Raw genomic sequence first — 20,066 nt, forward strand, 5'->3', positions numbered from 1 at the left:
CTGGGATTACAGGTGTTTGTCATGTCTGGCTTTCATCAGATTTTTTAAAGCTATATAACATGAACAGGTTTTTTTAAAGCTCCTAGCTTACTAAATCTAGCGTTCTGCTCATCACACAACTTTTATACTTTACCAAAACAAAATTTTTTTACCCGACTTTTAATACCCAATTTTGTGAACTATTTCCAATAAATGGTACTTTGGCGTCCTTACATATAACTCAGAAAGTCACAAAGACAAACAAATGGTTAAAAAACAAGAGGTGAAAAAGAAACTGATACAACTACTCAGCTTAAAATGATGAATATGATAACCTCTATTTGTTTTGAAGCTGAATGAAGAAGAAATTGGCTTATCCTGGAGAAGAATCTGCCTAGTTATAAAATTATTAAAACTACAACAAATTTTTGATTAATGTCTCTCTCCCTAAATGAGTTTTCTCCATCTGGAGAGGTTTGGGTTTTGTTCTACTTAAAGAAACGTACAAAAACTCTTTTTAATACAAAGGATATTAAAAAGGTAATATGTTTTATTATACTTACCATCCAAAGAAATTGACCCTTTGAAAAATTGTAAAAACCTCTCAAGAGTTTGCTTTTCGCCCTCAAATGCAGTAAGTTAAATTTGTTGCTGATTTTTAAGGTTTTTAGTTTTCTAAAAAACTGAAGAATCTCTGATTAATTGTAACTCCATTTTATAATTATTCACATGAAAGAATGAATTTTATTATAAATGATCACACTTTATTAGGTAATAATCATATTCAGGTAATTATCCCAAAACATTTTATTCTCAAGCAAGCTTCAGCAACAGTAAGCTTACTTTTGATTGATATGCAGGGGTGTTTTGGATTGGTTTGTCTGTTTTTTGTATACTGGGTATTTAACCCAGGGATGCTTCACCACTGAGCTACACTTCCAGCCTATTTTATTTTTTCTTGTGAGATAAGGAAAGTTCCTTAGGGCCTTGCTAAATTGCTAAGGCTGGACTCAAATTTATGATGCCCTTGCCACAGCCTCCCAAGTTTGTGATTGTAGGCATGTAGCACCATGGCCAGCAATATGCTGTTTTTAAAATGCTACTTTATAAGGATTTTTGTAAGATCCAATATGTCATAAAGTTAATAGGTAAGATTTGCTATCATGATATAAAAACAGCAGCATGGTCTGAAAAATTAATTAGATACTTGTTCATACAGAAGTTGGGTGGGGCAGTACTTGATTAAAATTTTTGAAAGAAATTAGGCATTAACAACTATCTTTTTAAAATCTCTTTTCTAGAGGATGGGGGTAGATGGGAATAGGGGGATATTACTCATAAACTATACAAAGTTTCGGTTAGGCCAGATAAATGAGATCTGGAGACTAAATAAACAGCATGGTGACTACAGTTAATAATAATATACTACAAACTTGAAAATTGCTAAGAGAAATCCTAGCAGCTCGGGAGGCTGAAGTAAAGAGGATCATGAGTTCAAGCAACTCAGCAAGACCCTGTCTCAAAATAAAATATATGTGGGTGAGGGGGCCACATGGCTAGAGATATTGCTCAGTGGTTAGGCGCCCCTGGGTTCAATCCCCAGTACCAAAAAAAAAAGAAAAGAAAAGAAATCGCTACAAGAGTATATCTCAAATGCTCTCCCCACAATAGGGAGAAAACAATAATTATATGAGGTGATATGATGAGTAGACCAATTGTAGTAATCATTTCACAATACATACATGTATCAAAATATCACATTATATCTTAAGAAAGGTGAAGGGGAAAAAAAGAAAAAGAAAAAAGTCTGTCTTGCAATAAATTCTTGGATCTAGAAGAAGAAAGGGAGAACAGAATATAAAAACTTACCTTTTTGTCTCTGGTCCTTACTTCCCCATAGAAATCTAGGGCCTCTTGTGCCTTTAAAAATTTGCCCCGATGTAATAAATATGCACAAATCATTACACCAGTCCGTCCCTTTCCAGCTTTACAGTGAATTGCTGCAACATGATTGTCATCTTCACTTAGCCATTGGTCAAGATCTTCACAAAAGGGTTTGATAAGTTCTAGCTGTGGTGGGTTATGGTCTTCAAAAGGATACTGTGCAACTGTGGTAAAAAGATAATCTCAGAGTAAGAAAAAAATCTCTCCTGAATTTTTAATTAAAAGTAGGTAAACTTTAGAAATGTTGCATTATAAACTTAGGTGTTTGAAAGAAAAACTAAATACAAATACCTTATTGCTCATTAACTTTCTAATTTTTGAAGAGAGAATACTCTATTGCTAACTTCTAAAAGTACCCAAGCATTATGTTTCTCACTTCATGAAGGAGGAAATTGCTGTAAGACTGGGAGCAGAGGTCACAATACACCAGAAGTATACCTGAATCCAAAATGAAATGTCACATGGGTCTCTCAATGAATAACAATATTTATAATACTGCATCATGACAAAAAATATTTCAAAGAAAGTATAGATTACCAATAGAATCAACTGTGGAAAGGACTGTATTTTAACTTCATAAAATAAAAATGCTGTGGGGAAAAAATGTGCTCTATATGTGTAATAAGATTTGTAATGCATTCCACTGTCATATATAAAAATAAATAAATAAATAAATGAAACTGAAGCAGGAGGATGGCAAGTTCGAAGCCCGCCTCAGCAACTTAGCAAGGCCCTAAGCTATTTAGTGAGACTCTGTCTCAAAAAATAAAAAATAAAAAGGCTAGGGATGTGCCTCAGTAGTAATGTGATTCTGGGTTTAATCCCCAGTGCCAAAGGAAAAGAAAAAGAGAGAGATGGTTTTACAAATCTTAGTGTTATCTATACATGACTTGAAAAGCATTTACAAAAGAAATTGAAAAAAAAAAATTACTTACAAAAGATTATAATTGTAGTAAAGTTATAAAATGAAGTTTCAAGTTTTTTCACATAAATTATTAAAAATCCAAGACTTCTCTGTTCCCTAAGTTAGAGTTGAGGTTTTTTAAAATTTGCCTAGAAACAGGACACTTATATATATATATATATATATATCACTATTAAATTTTTATCATTTAGTATATGCATTGGTTTCAATCTATTAAGAAGATCCTTAAACATCCTGACACCAATGTACTACTTATTCTATGTCATCTAAATATGTGAACACTATGTCTTGAATCTTCGAGTCATAATAACATAGTAGAGACTACGATCAATTAAATCCTTTGGTATGACAGGAAAGCTCTTCTGATAGATAATGACTACTATTACATACAATTAGTGGGACAGTTTTCACGTAGTCATTTGCATAACTAGACCATTATTTCATCTTCATTTCCTAAATGGCACACAAAAACATTCAAGAAAATCTGTAAAATATCTCTTTAGAGATAAACCTTGCCAGACATGGTAGTACACTCCTGTAATCCAATGACTCAGGAAGCTGAGACAGGAGGATCACAAGTTCAAAGCCAGCCTCAGCACCTTAGTAAGGCCCTGAACAACTTAGGAAGAAGACCCTGTCTCAAACTAAAGAATAAAAGGGCCTGAGGATGTGGCTCAGAGATCAAGTGCCCATGGGTTCAATTCCTGGTACCAAAGAGAGAGAAAGAGAGAGAGAGAGAGAGAGAGAGAGAGAACAAGAAACCTCAACCAATGGCATGCTTTGTCTAGTAAGCAAAAACCTAACTCTACCTACCTACCTTCCTACACACACACACACAAAAAAAAAAAAAAAAACATTTTTAGTGAAATTAAACTTACTCTTGGTAATTAATGCTTCAGAATTCTCAAACCATCCATTTAAAAATCCACTCTAGATTTTCAGGAGGGATCAATGGCAAATATGCCTATCTGAGGCTTCCATCTGCAAGCTTCTCAAACTCTCTAGTTCTCTCATGGTTTAAGAGATTCTACAAATAAAGTGGAAATTTCTATGGGCTCTGAGACAGAATTTACCTATGCCTGGAATAAAATTCAGTTAAAAAACAGTTCCCGAAGCAGTATGGAGATTCCTTAGAAAATTTGGCATGTAACCACCATTTGACCCAGATATCTCACTCCTTGGTCTGTCTATACCCAAAGGACTTAAAATCAACACACTAGGGGCTGTGATTGTGGCTCATTGGTAAAGCACTTGCTTAGCACATGTAAGGCACTGGGTTCAATCCTCAGAACCACATTATAAAAATAAATAAAATTAAAAGGTATTGTGTCCATCTACAACTAAAAAACTTAAAAAAAAATACTACAGTGAACAGCCACATCATTATTCATAACAGCTGAATTCACAACAGCTAAACTGTGGAACCAACCTAGATACCCTTCAATAGATGAGTGGATAAAAAAAACTGTGGTATACACATATAATGGAATATTACTCAGCACTAAAAGAGAATAAAATTATGGCATTTGCAGGTAAATGGATGGAGTTGGAGAATATCATGCTAAGTGAAGTAAGCCAATTCCCAAAAAACCAAAGTCCAAATGTTCTCTCTGATATGTGGATGCTAATGCATAATGGGGGGTGGGGGAGTGGAGGAACTTTGGATTTCGCAGAGGGTAAGGAGGGGAAAAGAAGGGAGAGGAGGGAAGAGGAGGGGAGAGGAGAGAAAGGAAGGAGAGGGGAGGGGACGGGCAGGGAGGGGAGGAAAGGGGAGGAAAGAGGAAGAAAGGGGAGGAGAGGCAGGAGAGGGGCAGGGACGGGAGGAGAGGGAAGGAAAGGAGAGGGGAGGAAAGGGAAGGAAAGGGAGATTGGGGGTAGGAAAGATGGTGGAATGAGACAGACATCATTACCCTAGGTACATGAACGATGTGCCTCTATATTGTGCATAATCAGAGAAATTAGCAAGACCCTGTCTCAAACTAAATAATAAAAAGGCCTGAGGATGCGGCTCAGAGATCAAGTGCCCATTCATGTACAATGAATTCCGCTGTCATGTATAACTAATTGAAACAAATAAAAAATTAAAAAAATAGTTCCATGCTTTCACCTAAATAGCTCCTCTTTATCCATGTTATTTTATCCTTCCTATCTTTAAGTCATTCCTCAAAGCAGAAAAGTAGTTCTGCTTTCTCTCTGAAACTGCATACTGACATCAAATGCTTTAAACAGTAGGGAAACCCCCTCCTTATGATACAAACACAGTCTAGTAATTTCTCCTGTCTATTCTACACTTTATAGTCTTCCAGACAATAGATAGGTTTATATGATACTTTTTTTCTAAAGTACAACAGCAAAATTAGTTTTTCCAAGTTGTCTAAGATTATCCTTAAGATAAATATTTATATCATGATAACTCATTATTGTTATGACAGTACAATATTGTCTATTGGTTTTAAGTTATACAATATACTACAGTACATTTATACATACCTCTGCAGTTAAATTTGGCGGTGTCATAATGTCTTTCAGCACATCTAAAAGAAAAATTTAAAGTGGCATAAATTACCTTTTGTACTTGGGCATAATAACAAAAAGTTTCTTGAATCAGGCATTGTGCTGAGTATTTTATATTCACTCTTTCATTTAATCCCAAGAATTCTGTGAGGTAGGTACTAAAACTATCCCCATTTTATGATTAAGGAAGTGAAGGTTTAAGATGTGAAGTATATGCAAACAGAGCTTATACATTTGCTTATCAAATTTGTGATGCCCTCATCATACAGCCCTACAAATTAAATTGCATCTATAATTTTCAAATTTACAAAATTCTACTTGTTATTAGAATGTACTTTTTTATTTCACAAGTACCTGTAAACAAGTAAATAATTTCATTGTTGTCTTTATCTCATCAGATGAGCACATACAATTCTTAAACTATTATTTGAAAACATGTTAAAAATATTAAAAGCAAAAGGACAAAAGAAAACTGAATGATGCTAATCTATTTGGGCACGATGCTTACTTAATTTTTTTAAACCAGACCTTTCTCCCTTTAGATAAACCAAAGTCATTTTTAGTGAATCCACTCTAGATTTTCAGGAGGGATCAATGGCAAATATGCCTATCTGAGATTACATCTGCAAACTTCTCAAACTCTCCAGTTCTCTCATGGTTTAAAGGGTTCAACAAATAAATTGGAAATTTCTTTGGGCTCTGAGACAGAATTTACCTATGCCTGGAATAAAATTCAGTTAAATAATCTCTCAGATTATAAATTTTAATATCTGAAAGCAATGAAAGAATAAGTAAAATCAATACAGGATAGTAAAATTCTAACATTGCATTCATACAGCATACAAATATTTGTCTTTTTAATGGTAGTGATGTCTTTGTTATTATGTACTGGCTTACTCATAATTGACAGTGTGGTCAGCAGCATCATAGTAAATCCAACTACCACCAAACCAGATTTTTAAAACTATTTAAAATAAAAATCAATATTTTAGAACAAATTAAGATCTACTGCTCCTTAACCTACAAAATCCTAAACTTACAAAACAGCTAACATTTTCTTTTAATTTATGGCAATCTCAATTGTAGAATCTGATTTGAGGTTTTAAGACTGTATGTAGTCCTTAATTAATATACTTAAAGAGTCTCTATATGCTTCTGTATTGCCTTTCTGAAAACCAAAAAATTCAGAATATTAAAACATAACTAGCTCCAAAATTTTTAAATAAGCTACTGTGAACCTGTATTATACAGTTAGAAATATGGAAAACATTTATATAATTCCTCTAAAGTTTCAAATTCACAAGAAATTTAACTAATTATAAATTAAAACTGTTAAAAAACTGGTCATACTTATAATAAATCGACTTTCACATTACCACTCAAAACAAAGTTTTTTTTCTTTTTAGTATATTGTAATTTAGAATACTGAGTTTGGCTAAAAAGAAAATGTATTTAGTAATGTCATATGTATCCCTGTTAAATAATTCCACACAAATGTGAAAAACATGATAAACAGAAGAGAAATGACCAATAAAATAGTTAAATTTTATACTTTCTTTAGCAGACTGACCAGTAGTGAACAATCCATGGTGCAGTATTTTAAAAGGAATTCTGTAAAGGCTTAGGAAGTGGGATATAAGGCTATAAAATAACTCTAAGAAGCCAGTTTCATAACAGCTCAAAAGAAAATAAATGTCAGGGGCTGGGGTGGTAACTCAGTGGTAGAGTGCTTGCCTAGCATATGTGAGGCACTGGGTTTGATTCTCAGCACTGTGGAGGGAGGGAAGGAGGGAAGGAAGGGTCCATTGACACTAAAAAATAATAAGAAAAAAGAAAATAAATGTCAGTTTCATGTAGATTCAGTTTTCTAAACTTCCCATACTTTTTTCAGGATATCAAAATGTTTGGTTTGGGAGCTGAAGGTTGTATCTCAATGGTGCAGCACTTGCCTAGCACACATGAAGCCCTAGGTTTGATCCCAGCATAGTACTCTAAGATGAATATATGGAGGGAAAGAGAAATAACAAGTACTAAATGCTATGAGATGCGCAAACCTTCTAAGAATTTTTATGTTTTTTTTCATCCTCACAAACATGTAATAATGACTAATATTAGCCTCATATTTTTATGAGAAAGCAGAACATTTAAAACCTTGCCCCAAATCACAATATATTAATGAAGAATCAGAACTCAAGCTCAGTATCACTGGTTACAAAACATTTTCTATTACTGCATCATACTTCTACTTAGAATAAAAAACATTAAAAGTTTTAAATATGAAAGCAATTACAAATTTTATTCAAATTTTAATCAAAGCCACCTTCCTACTCAAGCAATATTTGTCACAAAATACAAAGCCAACTAACAGTGATGATAAAAAACAAAAACATTATGATGATCTTTACAGGTAATATGGGGGTCTGGAAAGTATAAGCTAGGACTGGTGGTGGTGCAAATGCTCAGGGTAAGGGCTAGAAGGGTAAAGACGAAGACTCTGCTCTCCCTAAACACATGTATGCACACACACAACACTCCCCCCAACAAAATTTCTTTTATATTTTTTTGTGATATATTAGTGATAAATCTCAACATATTAAAATCAAAGATACTTAGAAAACAATTGGGATTTAATCATTTCAATATCTTTATAATTAAAACTCAAAAGATATAATTTTTTATTATTACCCTTATACTACTTATATGAGACAAGAAAAATGAAGAAGTACTGAGGGTTTTTTTTTTTTTTTAAAGAGGTAGTAGGCAGAGTGAAGAAAGGGATAAGAATAGGAAAAATTTCCAAAGAAGTGATACTTGCCATATAGTTAGCTAAGCAGGTGAGTCTCTTCTTTACTCTACAACATAGCTACGTTTATCTTATATAGGAGGAGGGCCAGGGTTGTGGCTCAGTGGTAGAGCACTTGCCCAGCATGTGTGAGGCACTGGGTTCAATCCCCGGCACCACATAAAAATAAAACAAAGGTATTATGTCCATCTACAATTAAAAAAATATTTTTAAAAAAAATCAATACGAGGGGCTAGCGATATAGCTCAGTTGGTAGAGTATTTGCCTCACATGTACAAAGCCCCGGGTTCAATCCCCGGCACCTCCACCAAAAAAAAAAAAAAAAAAATCAATACTAGCTAAAGTTTTACTACAAAAGGATTAAGTATATCAGCAAAATAAGCAATGAAATATATAAATCTTTTGAAAATTAGCATTTGGTGAATACTAAGGTTAACTATATATGACTTTATTCCTATCTCCCTTCCTTCCCTATCATTACCAGTGTATAGATTATAAAGAGGGAAAAACAAAAAATAAAAAGTATTTGTACCCTAAAATATACTGATTAATTTAACAAGCATCAGTATACTTAAATTTTGATAATTCTATAAGGCTAATTTTACCTAGTCTTAAAAATAATTTAGTGAAAGCCTGAAGAAACTATAGAGACATGAATATTTAATTATTACAAAGTTCACATTAAGAGTTCTTCTTCCTCCATGTATGTCATAATTGCAATTGCTACAAAAGACATAACATATTATTAAATGTGGGTATACCTAGTGTAAATATTTTAAGATCTTCCTATCTGTATGTTTCCAAAGAAAAAGATATCACATGTAATTACTATTCTAAAAATTAAAGAAATAAAATAGAAACAACTGTTAATGATGCTAGACTCACTTACCCAGAACCAGATATACAATAAGCAGGGGTGGAAAGAAGGTAAAGGTTGGAAAGTAACATCAGAAACATACTACAGACTGATAGCTCTAGAAACTTTTGAAGAGAACAAAATTGGGGGAGGTTAAAATAAAAGGAACACTGGCATCAACAGTGGATGGATTGCTACTATGACTGTTAACTCTCTTAACTTCTGTAGGCTTCATATTCCCCATTTGTAAAATGAGAAGGTTATACTAAAAGATTTCTTTCAGTACTTTCCAGCTCTGAAAGTCCACATTTCATGTGAGGAGGGGGAGTTAATATGCATTAAAAGCTATTCTAGACTAATAAAGAGTTATTTCATTATCTTGGGATTCCAATGTTTAGAAATACAAATCAGGCATTCCCATTCCCAGGCTATCCCCCAAAGCCAATTTTAACCATAATAATGTAGTGACCCACAACATCAATAGTACAAGCCTAAATCCTAAGTTCCAGAAAGCAGGAAGCCACTACATACAGGAATGAAAACAATTTCCTTCCCTTTAGATATGCTAAACTGGAATAAAATTATGACAATTGCAGAATTTGTCTTTTGACCTCCCTTTTAAGATTCCAAATCCCCAATTCTGAGAGTCTAAGACTGACAAGATCTATGTAATGGATTTCAGCTTTTGACAATTCTTTTTTGTTGTTGTTAATTCAACTTCTGAATAGAGATGTTCAAAAACCACAAAGCTATGTGGTTTTTATTTTCCTACAAAACAACAACAAGGCACTATAAGAAAGGTTAATCTAGAATAGATGACCCCTAAATGCACAGATCATTTGTAAACTGGGCTCACCTAAACTTAAGCATGTTTTATCACTGAAACTCCCCAGGCACACATACACACATCACAATCCGACAAAAATAAATGATCTGCCACATTCCAAACACTATTATGCCAACAATCTCCTTACTTGCTATTCACTCTGCTATGCCATTTTCCTTCTTCCTTGGCCTAAGAGTCAGTCCCTACTGATTCTGTTCACTACAACTCAAATATCCTTCCTTTATGAAAACTGTCATATGGAACACAATTACTATTTCTACTGTTCTCTTCAATGCCTTCTTGTATTTAAGAATTACATCTTCTATAATACTTTAATTTTCACATTAGACTACAAGCTACCTCAGGACTGAACTGGTATCTTATCCTTTCTGTACCCACGCCCAGTGTGTTTTATAATGTCTAACATGTGGCAAGCACTAAATGTTTGCACCTTTGTGAATCTGAAGAAGTCACTGAAAACTCATTAGACAACAACATTGGTGTCTACTCCACACCCAGTACCTATGAGTTTTATTATTATAAAAGAACAAGGCATAAAAAATCTTTCATTCTTTTTGGTAAAAGATTTAAATGTCCACTGGAGGCATAAGAGAATCTTGTTATAACATTTGATAAATAACTCTACAAAAACAATTGTGACCAAGTATATAACTTTATATATTTTTTTCTATTGTAATCATTTATAAATAGAAAAAAAATAAAGGCCAGGTACCAGTCTTTAAAATGTAATGTTTTTCCAATTTTTCAAAAATTAGAAAATGGTTAGTACTTTGAGAAGGAAAAATAGTCTTCAAGGGCAAAATCATTTAAGTATTTTTTTCCCTTCTTTCCCTTCTTTTTTTCCTTTCATGTCTCTATTCCCAAAGTCAAAAGAAAAAGCAGAAAATTAAAGATAAGGTCAACTAGCTCTATCAAGTAGGCAACCCTTAAAACCCTGCCCAAGACAATAGAAACTATCTAATTCAACAATTTTAGATAACTTATTATGTTACAAACCAAATACTCTAATACCTTCTTCAATCAATTGATCAAGAGACTGAATAAACAAAATCATATACACTCTGGAGAATGCCTCCATGGAAGACATCTTAACAGAGCTCTCCTATGGATTACACTTCAAATAACCACAGGGTTAGGGGCTCAAAAGTGGGCTAGATGCCAAGTCATTTAAAGCAGATCAAGTAACGTGAATCTGTGCCAACATTGTTTTATCTCATCACTACACTTTCTAAATGATCTAACAGTGTTCTCAGTCTTCTTCAACTAATTGTTTTAGGAATACAATTCTAGTAAAATATATATCTTTAACTCTACCTTACTCTAACAAAAAAATAACTTTCACTTATTAGTTATTTAGAAGATATTTGCAAGCGTACAAATAAGAAAACATACTTACAGATTGTATATCTTGTAATGGTTTTTATGCTTTGAATCCAAAAACCTTAAAACAAAACAAACAAACAAAAAGCCACCATTAACAAAAATGAGCTAACATTTGAAATTACATTAAAAACTATTGAGAAGAACCAAAAGACAGATTCTATTTTTCCTAATCTCGAATACCTTTAAGTAAAAATAAATAAATAACCCAAATAAATAATCATGTCATTCTTAAATAATTACTACATTACATAGAGTTATACAATCTGAAGTAAAGCCAGAGCTTTTCACAGAATATTTTCCTTATCTTCTCTTTTTGGAATAACAAAACAAGATTGAGCAGTAAGAAATAATTTATTGAAAAAGGCAGCATTAGTATTTAACTCAAGTTCACCTAGCTCACACAAATTTGCAAGGTACAAGAAATCTAGTACTCTTAAAATTCAGCCATAGTTTTCTTTCAAACAAAGAGCTTGACATTAAGATTCAAGCAGCAACTATTAACTCTGTAAAAGTTATTAGCATTTTCACATATATACTCTTATTTACCTCTCACAAACTTCTGAGAGGATAGCTTATTCACATTTTACAGAGGAAAGAGATAGATCTCAAAACTAGTAAGTAAAAGAATCAAAACCAAAGACTATGCCCTCAAGACAATTATGGAACTAAACAGTAACAATTACAGGTACCACAAGTCTTTACTACATGTCAGACACTTATTTAAAGTATTCTATGTATGTAAATTTGTTTAATCCTCAACCTTATGAGGTAGGTAATTGAAGAGTTATAAGAATATAATACTGAAGAACTATCAGAAAAAAATGTAGAAGACAAATGATAAACAGAAAGCTTTATTTAAAAAATGAGTTTTCAAACAAAAAGGGACATGAATACCCAGTAAAATTTTGAAATTTTTGAATGCTGAAGAGACAAAAAGAAGACCCTATAACACTGCCGGAAACATCTGCATAAAAAGAATGTGGAATCAAAATGACAGTGCCCCTTTTTCCTGCCAACAGTAGAGATTCAACACAGAGACACTTTACCACTGTGCTATATCCACGGCCTTTTTTTTTTGAAACAGCGTCTCACGAAGTAGCTAAAGCTGGCCTCAAACTTAAGATCCTTTTGCCTCAGCCTCCTGAGTCACTGGGATTAGACACATACCACTGTATCTAATATCTTTTAAAAAAATTAGGCAAAACATTCTGATTTTCATGAAAAATATTTTCAGCCTAGAATTCTACACCAAGACAGAGTCTATAAATCAAATGAGTATAAAATAAAAGTATCTTAAAATAAGCAAACTCTAAAATAATTTTACTTTCCTATATTTTCCCAGGAAGTTACAAAGATATGCCAAAACCAGAGTAGAAAGCAATGAAAACTGATGACAGGTTCCAGGAACTGAAGAATCCAACTCACAGGAGAGGACAGGTGAATCCCCAGAATGATGGGGAGAGGCATCAAAGACTTCCATATAGCAAGTCTAGAGAGCAATTAATCCAGGTTAGGGCTGATAAAAAAGATCCTGGAGACGATAAAACTGACAGAACACCAAATGTGCTCAAACATGGTGGACTTATAAAATTGGGGTGAATTTGTGAATTAATTAAAATTAAGAACATAGAAAACTAAACAAGTAAAAGAAAAAAAAATGAGGGAAAACTAAATATGTAGGAAAAAATATTAGTCACAATATACTATATTGCTAGCCAGGAATGCCATTTATCTAGTAATAACCACATAAAAAGCTCAATATAACCAAAACTACAATATAACTATTAGAAGGAGGGAAAATGGAGAGGAAATCTAAAAATATGTGTGTAATGGGGAGGAGAAAGAGAGTCCATGAACTTGAATGTGAAAAAAAAGCATGTTATATGATAGTACAAGCAGTACTTCAAACTACCACTAATAAAAGTTACATATTTCATTCACACTACAATTGTTACAGGTAGATTATAAAAGGTTTAGCTGAGGTGAAAAGGCAGAGATTAGAGAATTAGAAATCTGAGTTGGTAAGACAGCTAGCTAGAGTCTGTAAAGCAGGGTGCCAGAGATGTGGTAGGTAATGTATAGGAAAAAGGAAAAACAAGTTTGCATAGATTTCACCTCAGGTTTTTGGCAAAGCGCTGGGCTGCATATATGCAGAATCTGAAATTATAATGAGAAGACACCAGAGGCAGTGCAATACTAAAAGAAGCTGGAATTCTGGCCCAACCAGAGAGGAAAGACCTGAGTACCCCTGATATTCAGCTGAGACCACAGAAAGGCCACACTTTAGAAGTAGGGACCATAAGACTGTACAAAAGATAAATCTGAAATAGGCCTACCTTAACAAAGAAAACCAAGCCTAACAATATCAAATCAACCATTAATTTAAATGCCTGTTAAAATGAATCTCAGTACCCTCAGAGAAAATAACAATCTGAATCCCTTCACATTCAAGAATCAATTAAAATTTACTAGACAGGCAGAGCAGAAAAATATGACCCATAACCAAGGAGGGGGAAAAAAAAGTCAACAGAACCAGTTCCAAAATATGTACAAGAATGTAAAGGAAAATGATTAAAATGAGTGAAAAGATGAAAAGTTTCAAAAAAAAAAAAAAAAAGATACAGACAATCTAAAAGACAGAAGATCCAGTCTTCAAAAGTCTAATACCTAAGAAGAAAAGTCTATTGGACAGCCTCAACTGAAGACAGCAGAAGAAAGGTGTGGCAGATTGTATTTCCCAAAATTTCACTGAACAAATATTTGTCAAGCACTTGCCAGAGCTACTACAGAAACAATAGTAATGTAACTTCAAGTACTGACAATTGCAATTATGAAGGCTCCTTGAGAAACCCAGTGGAGAACCTTTTTAAGATATCCCATTCAAAAAACAGCCTAAGGACATTGGATATCTCCCAATAATCCTAAGTAGATGAATCAGAAAAATTAGCATCTGGAAAAGCAAAATTATTTGCTACATCCTTCTGTAGTTATTTGGGAACCATATATATTTCCCCTGCTATATTCACATTTAATCTACACTTGCTCTTAGAATCTGAGTATAATTACAATTGTTATAGCTATTACTAATACATGGAACCATTTTTTAAATACATAAATAATTCCTGCTTTAACCCCATTAAAATAGGTTAGCTCCAAACATCCTAGACCTTAACTACTATCTCCCATATATATCCAATGACAAAGTAAATATGATGGTGAAACTTAACTCTTACCTTCACAGTAGTTTTCTCATACATAACAGAAGAACCAAAATAACAGCTTCATATAATCCCACTGAAAAAATAGTGATTCCCAGTACTCAAGAAAATCTACTCTCTCTAAAGAGGTATAAAACTAAAGGGTGAAGAAATAAGCCATAGCAGAAGTGACCTATAACTCGCCAAAGAAATTCTGGCCATCAAAAGTAATATAAGAGGGCTGGGGCTGGAGCTCAGTGGTACAGCACTTGCCTGGAATGTGTGAGGCACTGGGTTTGATGCTCAGCACCACATATAAATAAATAAAATAAAAGTCTATCAACAACTAAAAAAAAATTTTTAATTAATATAAGAAATGTTGCCAGGCATGGTGACACACATCTATGATCCCAGCAGCTCGGGAAGCTGAGGCAGGCGGATCAAGAGTTCAGAGCCAGCCTCAGAAAAAAAGGGAGGCGCTAAGTCAAACACTGCTCCAAAGAAGTTGAATCATTTTGTGCTTTTACCAATAGGCCTGAGCTTTCCAATTGATCTACATCCCTGCCACCCTTGTTAATCCTGTGAAATTTTAGCCATTCCAGTAAACATCAAACAGCATTTCATGTTTTAATTTTCATTTCCCTCAAGACTGATTTGAAACATCTTTTCAAATGTTTATTGACCATATATTTATCTCTTTTTTAAACTTTGTATCTTTTTCTCTTTTTGTCCTTGGCCCTTTCATTTCCTTAATTGTGCTCTTCAAAGAGCATAAGTTTTTAATGCTGATGAAGTCAAATTTGTCCACTTTTTCTTATAAAGTAATTTTCTATGTCTAAGAAATAGAAATATAAGATTTCTTATATCAAAGAGATCTTCAACTAAACCAGAGATTTTCTTCCATATTGCTATCTGTAAGTTTTATACTTTAAAACTTCACTTTTATGTTTTGGCCTATAATCTATTTTAATTTTTGAGTATAATGAGAGTTATACATCAAGTTTTATTTCGTTTTCTGTGTTGTTTGTTAAAAGACTCTCCTTCCCTTAGCAAGACCCTGTCTTTAAATAAAATGTATAAAAAAGGCTGGGGATGTGGCTCAGTGGTTAAGTGCCTCTGGATACACTCCCTGGTACCAAAAAAAAAAAAAAAAAAAAAATCCCTTCTTACCACTGTGAATTCTGCTGACCATACCTCTCAAACATACTTACGATAATCTGCACATTATGGGAAAAGGTAAATTTTACATAAGTTTATGCTCTGCTACTTATAGATATTTATTACTCTGAGTCATCTATTTTTGTAACCACCTGTGGTCCGTCATTTATTTTAATTCACACTTCTTACTAATGATGGTGATAGGGAGGGAGACACCGAGATTAGGAAGTTCATTTGTACTATTTCAGCCAATCTGTGAATGTAAAAACTACCCTGTGGCCTTGCTGTGGTCCACCCTGCCTGGTGTGGAACAGATGCCCGTCTTGACACCCACCCTCGGGATGGAGTGGAACTCACCCTCTGGTTCTTTCATCTCACCCTTAACTCCAGCACAGCCCTGTGCTGCTGGCCTGCGGAGGATGTTCTGGTGAGGTGCCAGTGTGCAAAGGGAACTTTAGTTTTTCCACTGATTCTAATTTGCTGCCCATTTACTTACATGTGTACTGTATTTGTTTACAGACTGTAAGTGGATATATAATTTAAAGCTTGGTTTAATAAACATTTAACCCTGCCAAAAAAAAAAAAAAAAAACTCTCCTTCCCGTACCAACTTAATCTCAGCATCTTTGTCAAAAATTTTTTTGTGGAATCTCTATTCTATGCCATTAAGTATTTAATCAACAGAAACAAAAATATGTTCCTGAAGTCTTGTACACGAATGCTCATACCAACTTTGCTCATGATAAACCCTGAGAACAATACAAGTGTTCACCACAGGTGAATGGATAAATAAATTATGCCATGTCCATACAATATGAATTAGCAACAAAAACAAATCACAGAAGACTGGACTGGTGGCCCACACCTGTAATCCCAGCAGTTTGGGAGGCTAAGGAAGAATGGCCAGTTCAATCTAGCTTCTGGCAACTTAGCAAGGCCCTAAGTAACCCAGCAAGACCTTGTTTCTAAATAAAAATTTAAAAGAGGGCTGGGAAGGGCTGGGGTTGTAGCTCAGTGATAGAGTGCTTGCTAGCATGTGTGAGCACCACACATAAATAAATAAAGGTCCATTTACAACTAAAATAAATATATATTTTTAAAAAGGGCTAGGGATGGAGCTCAGTGGATAAGTGCCCCAGGGCTCAATCCCAGGTACAAAAAAAAATGACAGTCAACAACTTTCCATGTCATGGGTTTCACATCAGTAGATTCAACCAATGGCAGATGAAGAGGGAGGGTTACATGTATTTCTTTTTCCTTGTCATTATTTCCTAAACAATACAGTATCACAACTATTTATATAGCACTTCCATTGTGTTGTAAATATCTAGAGATGATTTAAAATATACAAAAGAGCTGGGTGAGGAGGCACATGCCTGTAATCCCAGCTACTTGGGAAGCTGAGTCAGGAGGACTGCAGGTTCGAGACCAGCCATAGCAACTTAATGAGACCCTGTCTCAAAAGAAAACAGCTGGGGATGTAGCTCAGTACTAGAGTGCTCCTGAGTTCCATTCCTAGTACTGTTTAAAATATATATGTGTGTGTGTGTGTGTGTGTGTGTGTGTGTAGGGAGAGAGAGAGAACATATATGCATATACTACACTATTTTATATAAGGGACTTGAGAATTTTGGTATAAGCAGGAGGGTCCTGGAACCAATGCTATGGAAACCAAGGGAAGACTATACTGTTAACAAGCAACAAAGAAAAAAAAAATTGTTTTAATATTTTTTTAGTTGTAGATGGACACAATGCCTTTATTTTGTTTATTTATTTTTATGTGGTGCTGAGGATCGAACCCAGTGCCTCATACTTGTGAGGCAAGCGCTCTACCACTGAGCCACAATCCCAGCCCAAAGAAAATTTTTAAAATACTACTCTAAGAAACCAGCTAAAAAATGAGTGCATACCATATGACAATATTTATAAAAAATTCTAGAATAGGCAAAATTTATCTACAATGATAGAAAGCAGGTGACACAGATGGGTACAAGGAAACTTCTTGTAACTAAATCTTGATAATGGTGATATTTGCATGGGTGGATGGGTAGATATGGTTACATGTCAATTCATTGAACAGTATACTTTTTAGGGTACATTTTACTCCTCAATAAAATTGAGCAATAAAAAAGTAAGACGAATAGCCTGATTTATAAATATCAGTTGGTAAAATGCAACCTACTTTTTAAAAAATTCTCAAATTTATTTTAATACTAGGGGACAGCAATAAAAAGGAAATCATCATCTTAAGGATTAGAACTTTTAAGAATAAGCAGCAGAACAGCACTGATTATCAAGAAGTATATATCCAATATGACTTTCCACAATGATGAAAATGTTGTAGAACTGTGCTATCCAATACATATGTAGCCCCATGTAGCTGCTGCATACTTGAAATGTAGCTAGTGCAAATGAATGAGTCACTTAATTCTTGTAAGTTCAAACATAAATAGCTACATGTGTCTACTGGGTTCAGAGATCTTTAAAAATTCACTGAACACCATACCCATGCCTCCTACTCATGTATGGAAATGGTATATTCTTGAAATAAAGCATAAAATTGGAAAACAGGAATACACTAATAATTAGGGACTTCACAATTTTTAACAAAATGCAGTTTTCTGTCAAGTTCTTGATATGCTTGGTTAATTTTATCATTTGATTAATGAAAATAAAGAAGGAAACTACAACTTTGAATATATTTTCAACAAAGAATGAGGAACAAGTTTGAGTGGAAATGCCAGGAAACAGAGAGAAAGTGTTCATATAATTTTAGAGTTCACGTCAGACAAGGAAGGAAATACTGGCATAGTTAGATATGATACAGATCAGTTAAACAGATTTCAAAAGCTTCATTTAAATAACAGGCTATGAATTCATAAGCAACATAAAAGGAAAGGCTATGAAGAGGATTTAACAACTAAAATTTTGTACAAATAATTCTAGTTTTTAAAAAGACAAACTTTTTAGAAGACCAACCAATTTAGCTATGAAGACTTACTTACAGAGCTTAGATTTAAAAGATAACATTTATAATGGCCAAAAATAGGAGAAAATAATCATAGATGAATACAAAATGGTAGTATTTATAAAGAACATAGAAATGGTATTAAAATAAAAGGCTGAGGAAGGGGAAAGTAGACCCAACAGAACCATAAAGAAATTAAAATAAATTAGAATTCCAAAAGTTGACAGCTATTCACTACTAGAAATCTCTCACTACTTGTGGGGGTGAGGGGGTGCGGTTTACAGGGGATTGAACTCAGGGGCACTCAACCAACTGAGCCACATCCCCATCCCTATTTTGTATTTTATTTACCAACAGGGTCTCATTGAGTTGCTTAGCACCTTATTTTTGCTGGGACTGGCTTTGAACTCAAAATCCTCCTGCCTCAGCCTCCCAAACTGCTGAGATCATAGGTGTGCTGGGATTACAGGCATGCACCACTGCATCCAACTCACTGCTTATTTTTGTAGTCACAGAATTCAAATGGCCAAGAGACGCAAGACATTATAAGACTGACTGCACAAAGAATTTTCCTTATTTTTAAGAGAATTCGTTTAAAAAAATCATTAAGGAAAAAAAAAAATCTGGGGGAAAAAAAAAAAAACAAGTTGAAGACAGGGTCAGTACACACATAAACATACCCCAACAAAAATATATAATATATACTGCCAATAAAACAGCAAAAAGTCACTTAACCTCACAAGAAAGTTAATCAAATCACACTTTTTGCCAACAAACTACAAAAAGTTAAATGTCTATAGAGGTTGTAAAGAAGGGAGGAAGCACTCAAACATTTTGGCATTAATATACAATGCCATTTTTTAAGGCAAAAGTTTAAATCATGGACTCAATTGACCTAGCAACTCCACAGCTTTTCCTTTAAGAATACATTTGCAAAATAACACCAAGATACTCATGTGAAGATATTTATTAGAGCACTGTTTTCATGGCAAAAAAAAAAAAAAGGAAACAAATATTCATCTTATGGCAGTGTTAATTATGGTATGATAATAAAATGAAATTAAAGGTAGTAAAAAAAAAAAAATAACAGCAGATGTCCACGCCAATATAAAAGATATATTGATCGAATGTAAAAAGGAGATGTAGAATAGTGTGCAATATTTTTGCATTTGCTCTTTAAAAAGTTTATGAACAATAAAATCATTTTTTAAAAAATTTTAATAAATGTTTGGGAATAGGGTCTGAAGGTCAAGAATATAAAGTAGGAGAAATCTGTAGGGGACATTTATCATCTTTAGGCTGCTCAGCAATCAAACACCATTGCAATCTGGAGAGAAGTTCAAGAGATCAGAAGAAGGTATTTCTTTCTTCATCTTTCATCACATGTACAGGCCTGAGGCCAATTAGGCCCTTCTGCTTTGGACACTGAATTTTAGTGCGTAAGGGCAACAGGCAGACGTTAGGGATTCTTCATAGACATGACCGGTGTTGCT

At 33.9% G+C, this 20,066-nt stretch overlaps 1 protein-coding gene across 2 annotated transcripts in view; it reads right to left on the reverse strand.

Moving 5' to 3' along the window:
* The window catches only part of Pten (phosphatase and tensin homolog), a 60,036-nt gene that overhangs the window by 29,156 nt on the left and 10,814 nt on the right, over window positions 1–20,066 (reverse strand). Inside the window, exons 2-4 of one of the 2 annotated variants that reach the window (XM_027949222.2) lie at window positions 11,265–11,309; window positions 5,339–5,382; window positions 1,849–2,087 (exon numbers count right to left, since the gene is read on the reverse strand). In XM_027949222.2, coding sequence (XP_027805023.2) covers window positions 1,849–2,087; window positions 5,339–5,382; window positions 11,265–11,309 — 328 coding nt within the window. Of the gene's footprint in view, window positions 1–1,848; window positions 2,088–5,338; window positions 5,383–7,096; window positions 7,116–11,264; window positions 11,310–20,066 lie in introns of those variants that run through there. The other variant, XM_071611248.1, reaches the window with a different exon arrangement.

Source organism: Marmota flaviventris, chromosome 4 (genome assembly GCF_047511675.1).
Source record: "Marmota flaviventris isolate mMarFla1 chromosome 4, mMarFla1.hap1, whole genome shotgun sequence".
In the NCBI taxonomy this organism is placed as follows: domain Eukaryota; kingdom Metazoa; phylum Chordata; class Mammalia; order Rodentia; family Sciuridae; genus Marmota; species Marmota flaviventris.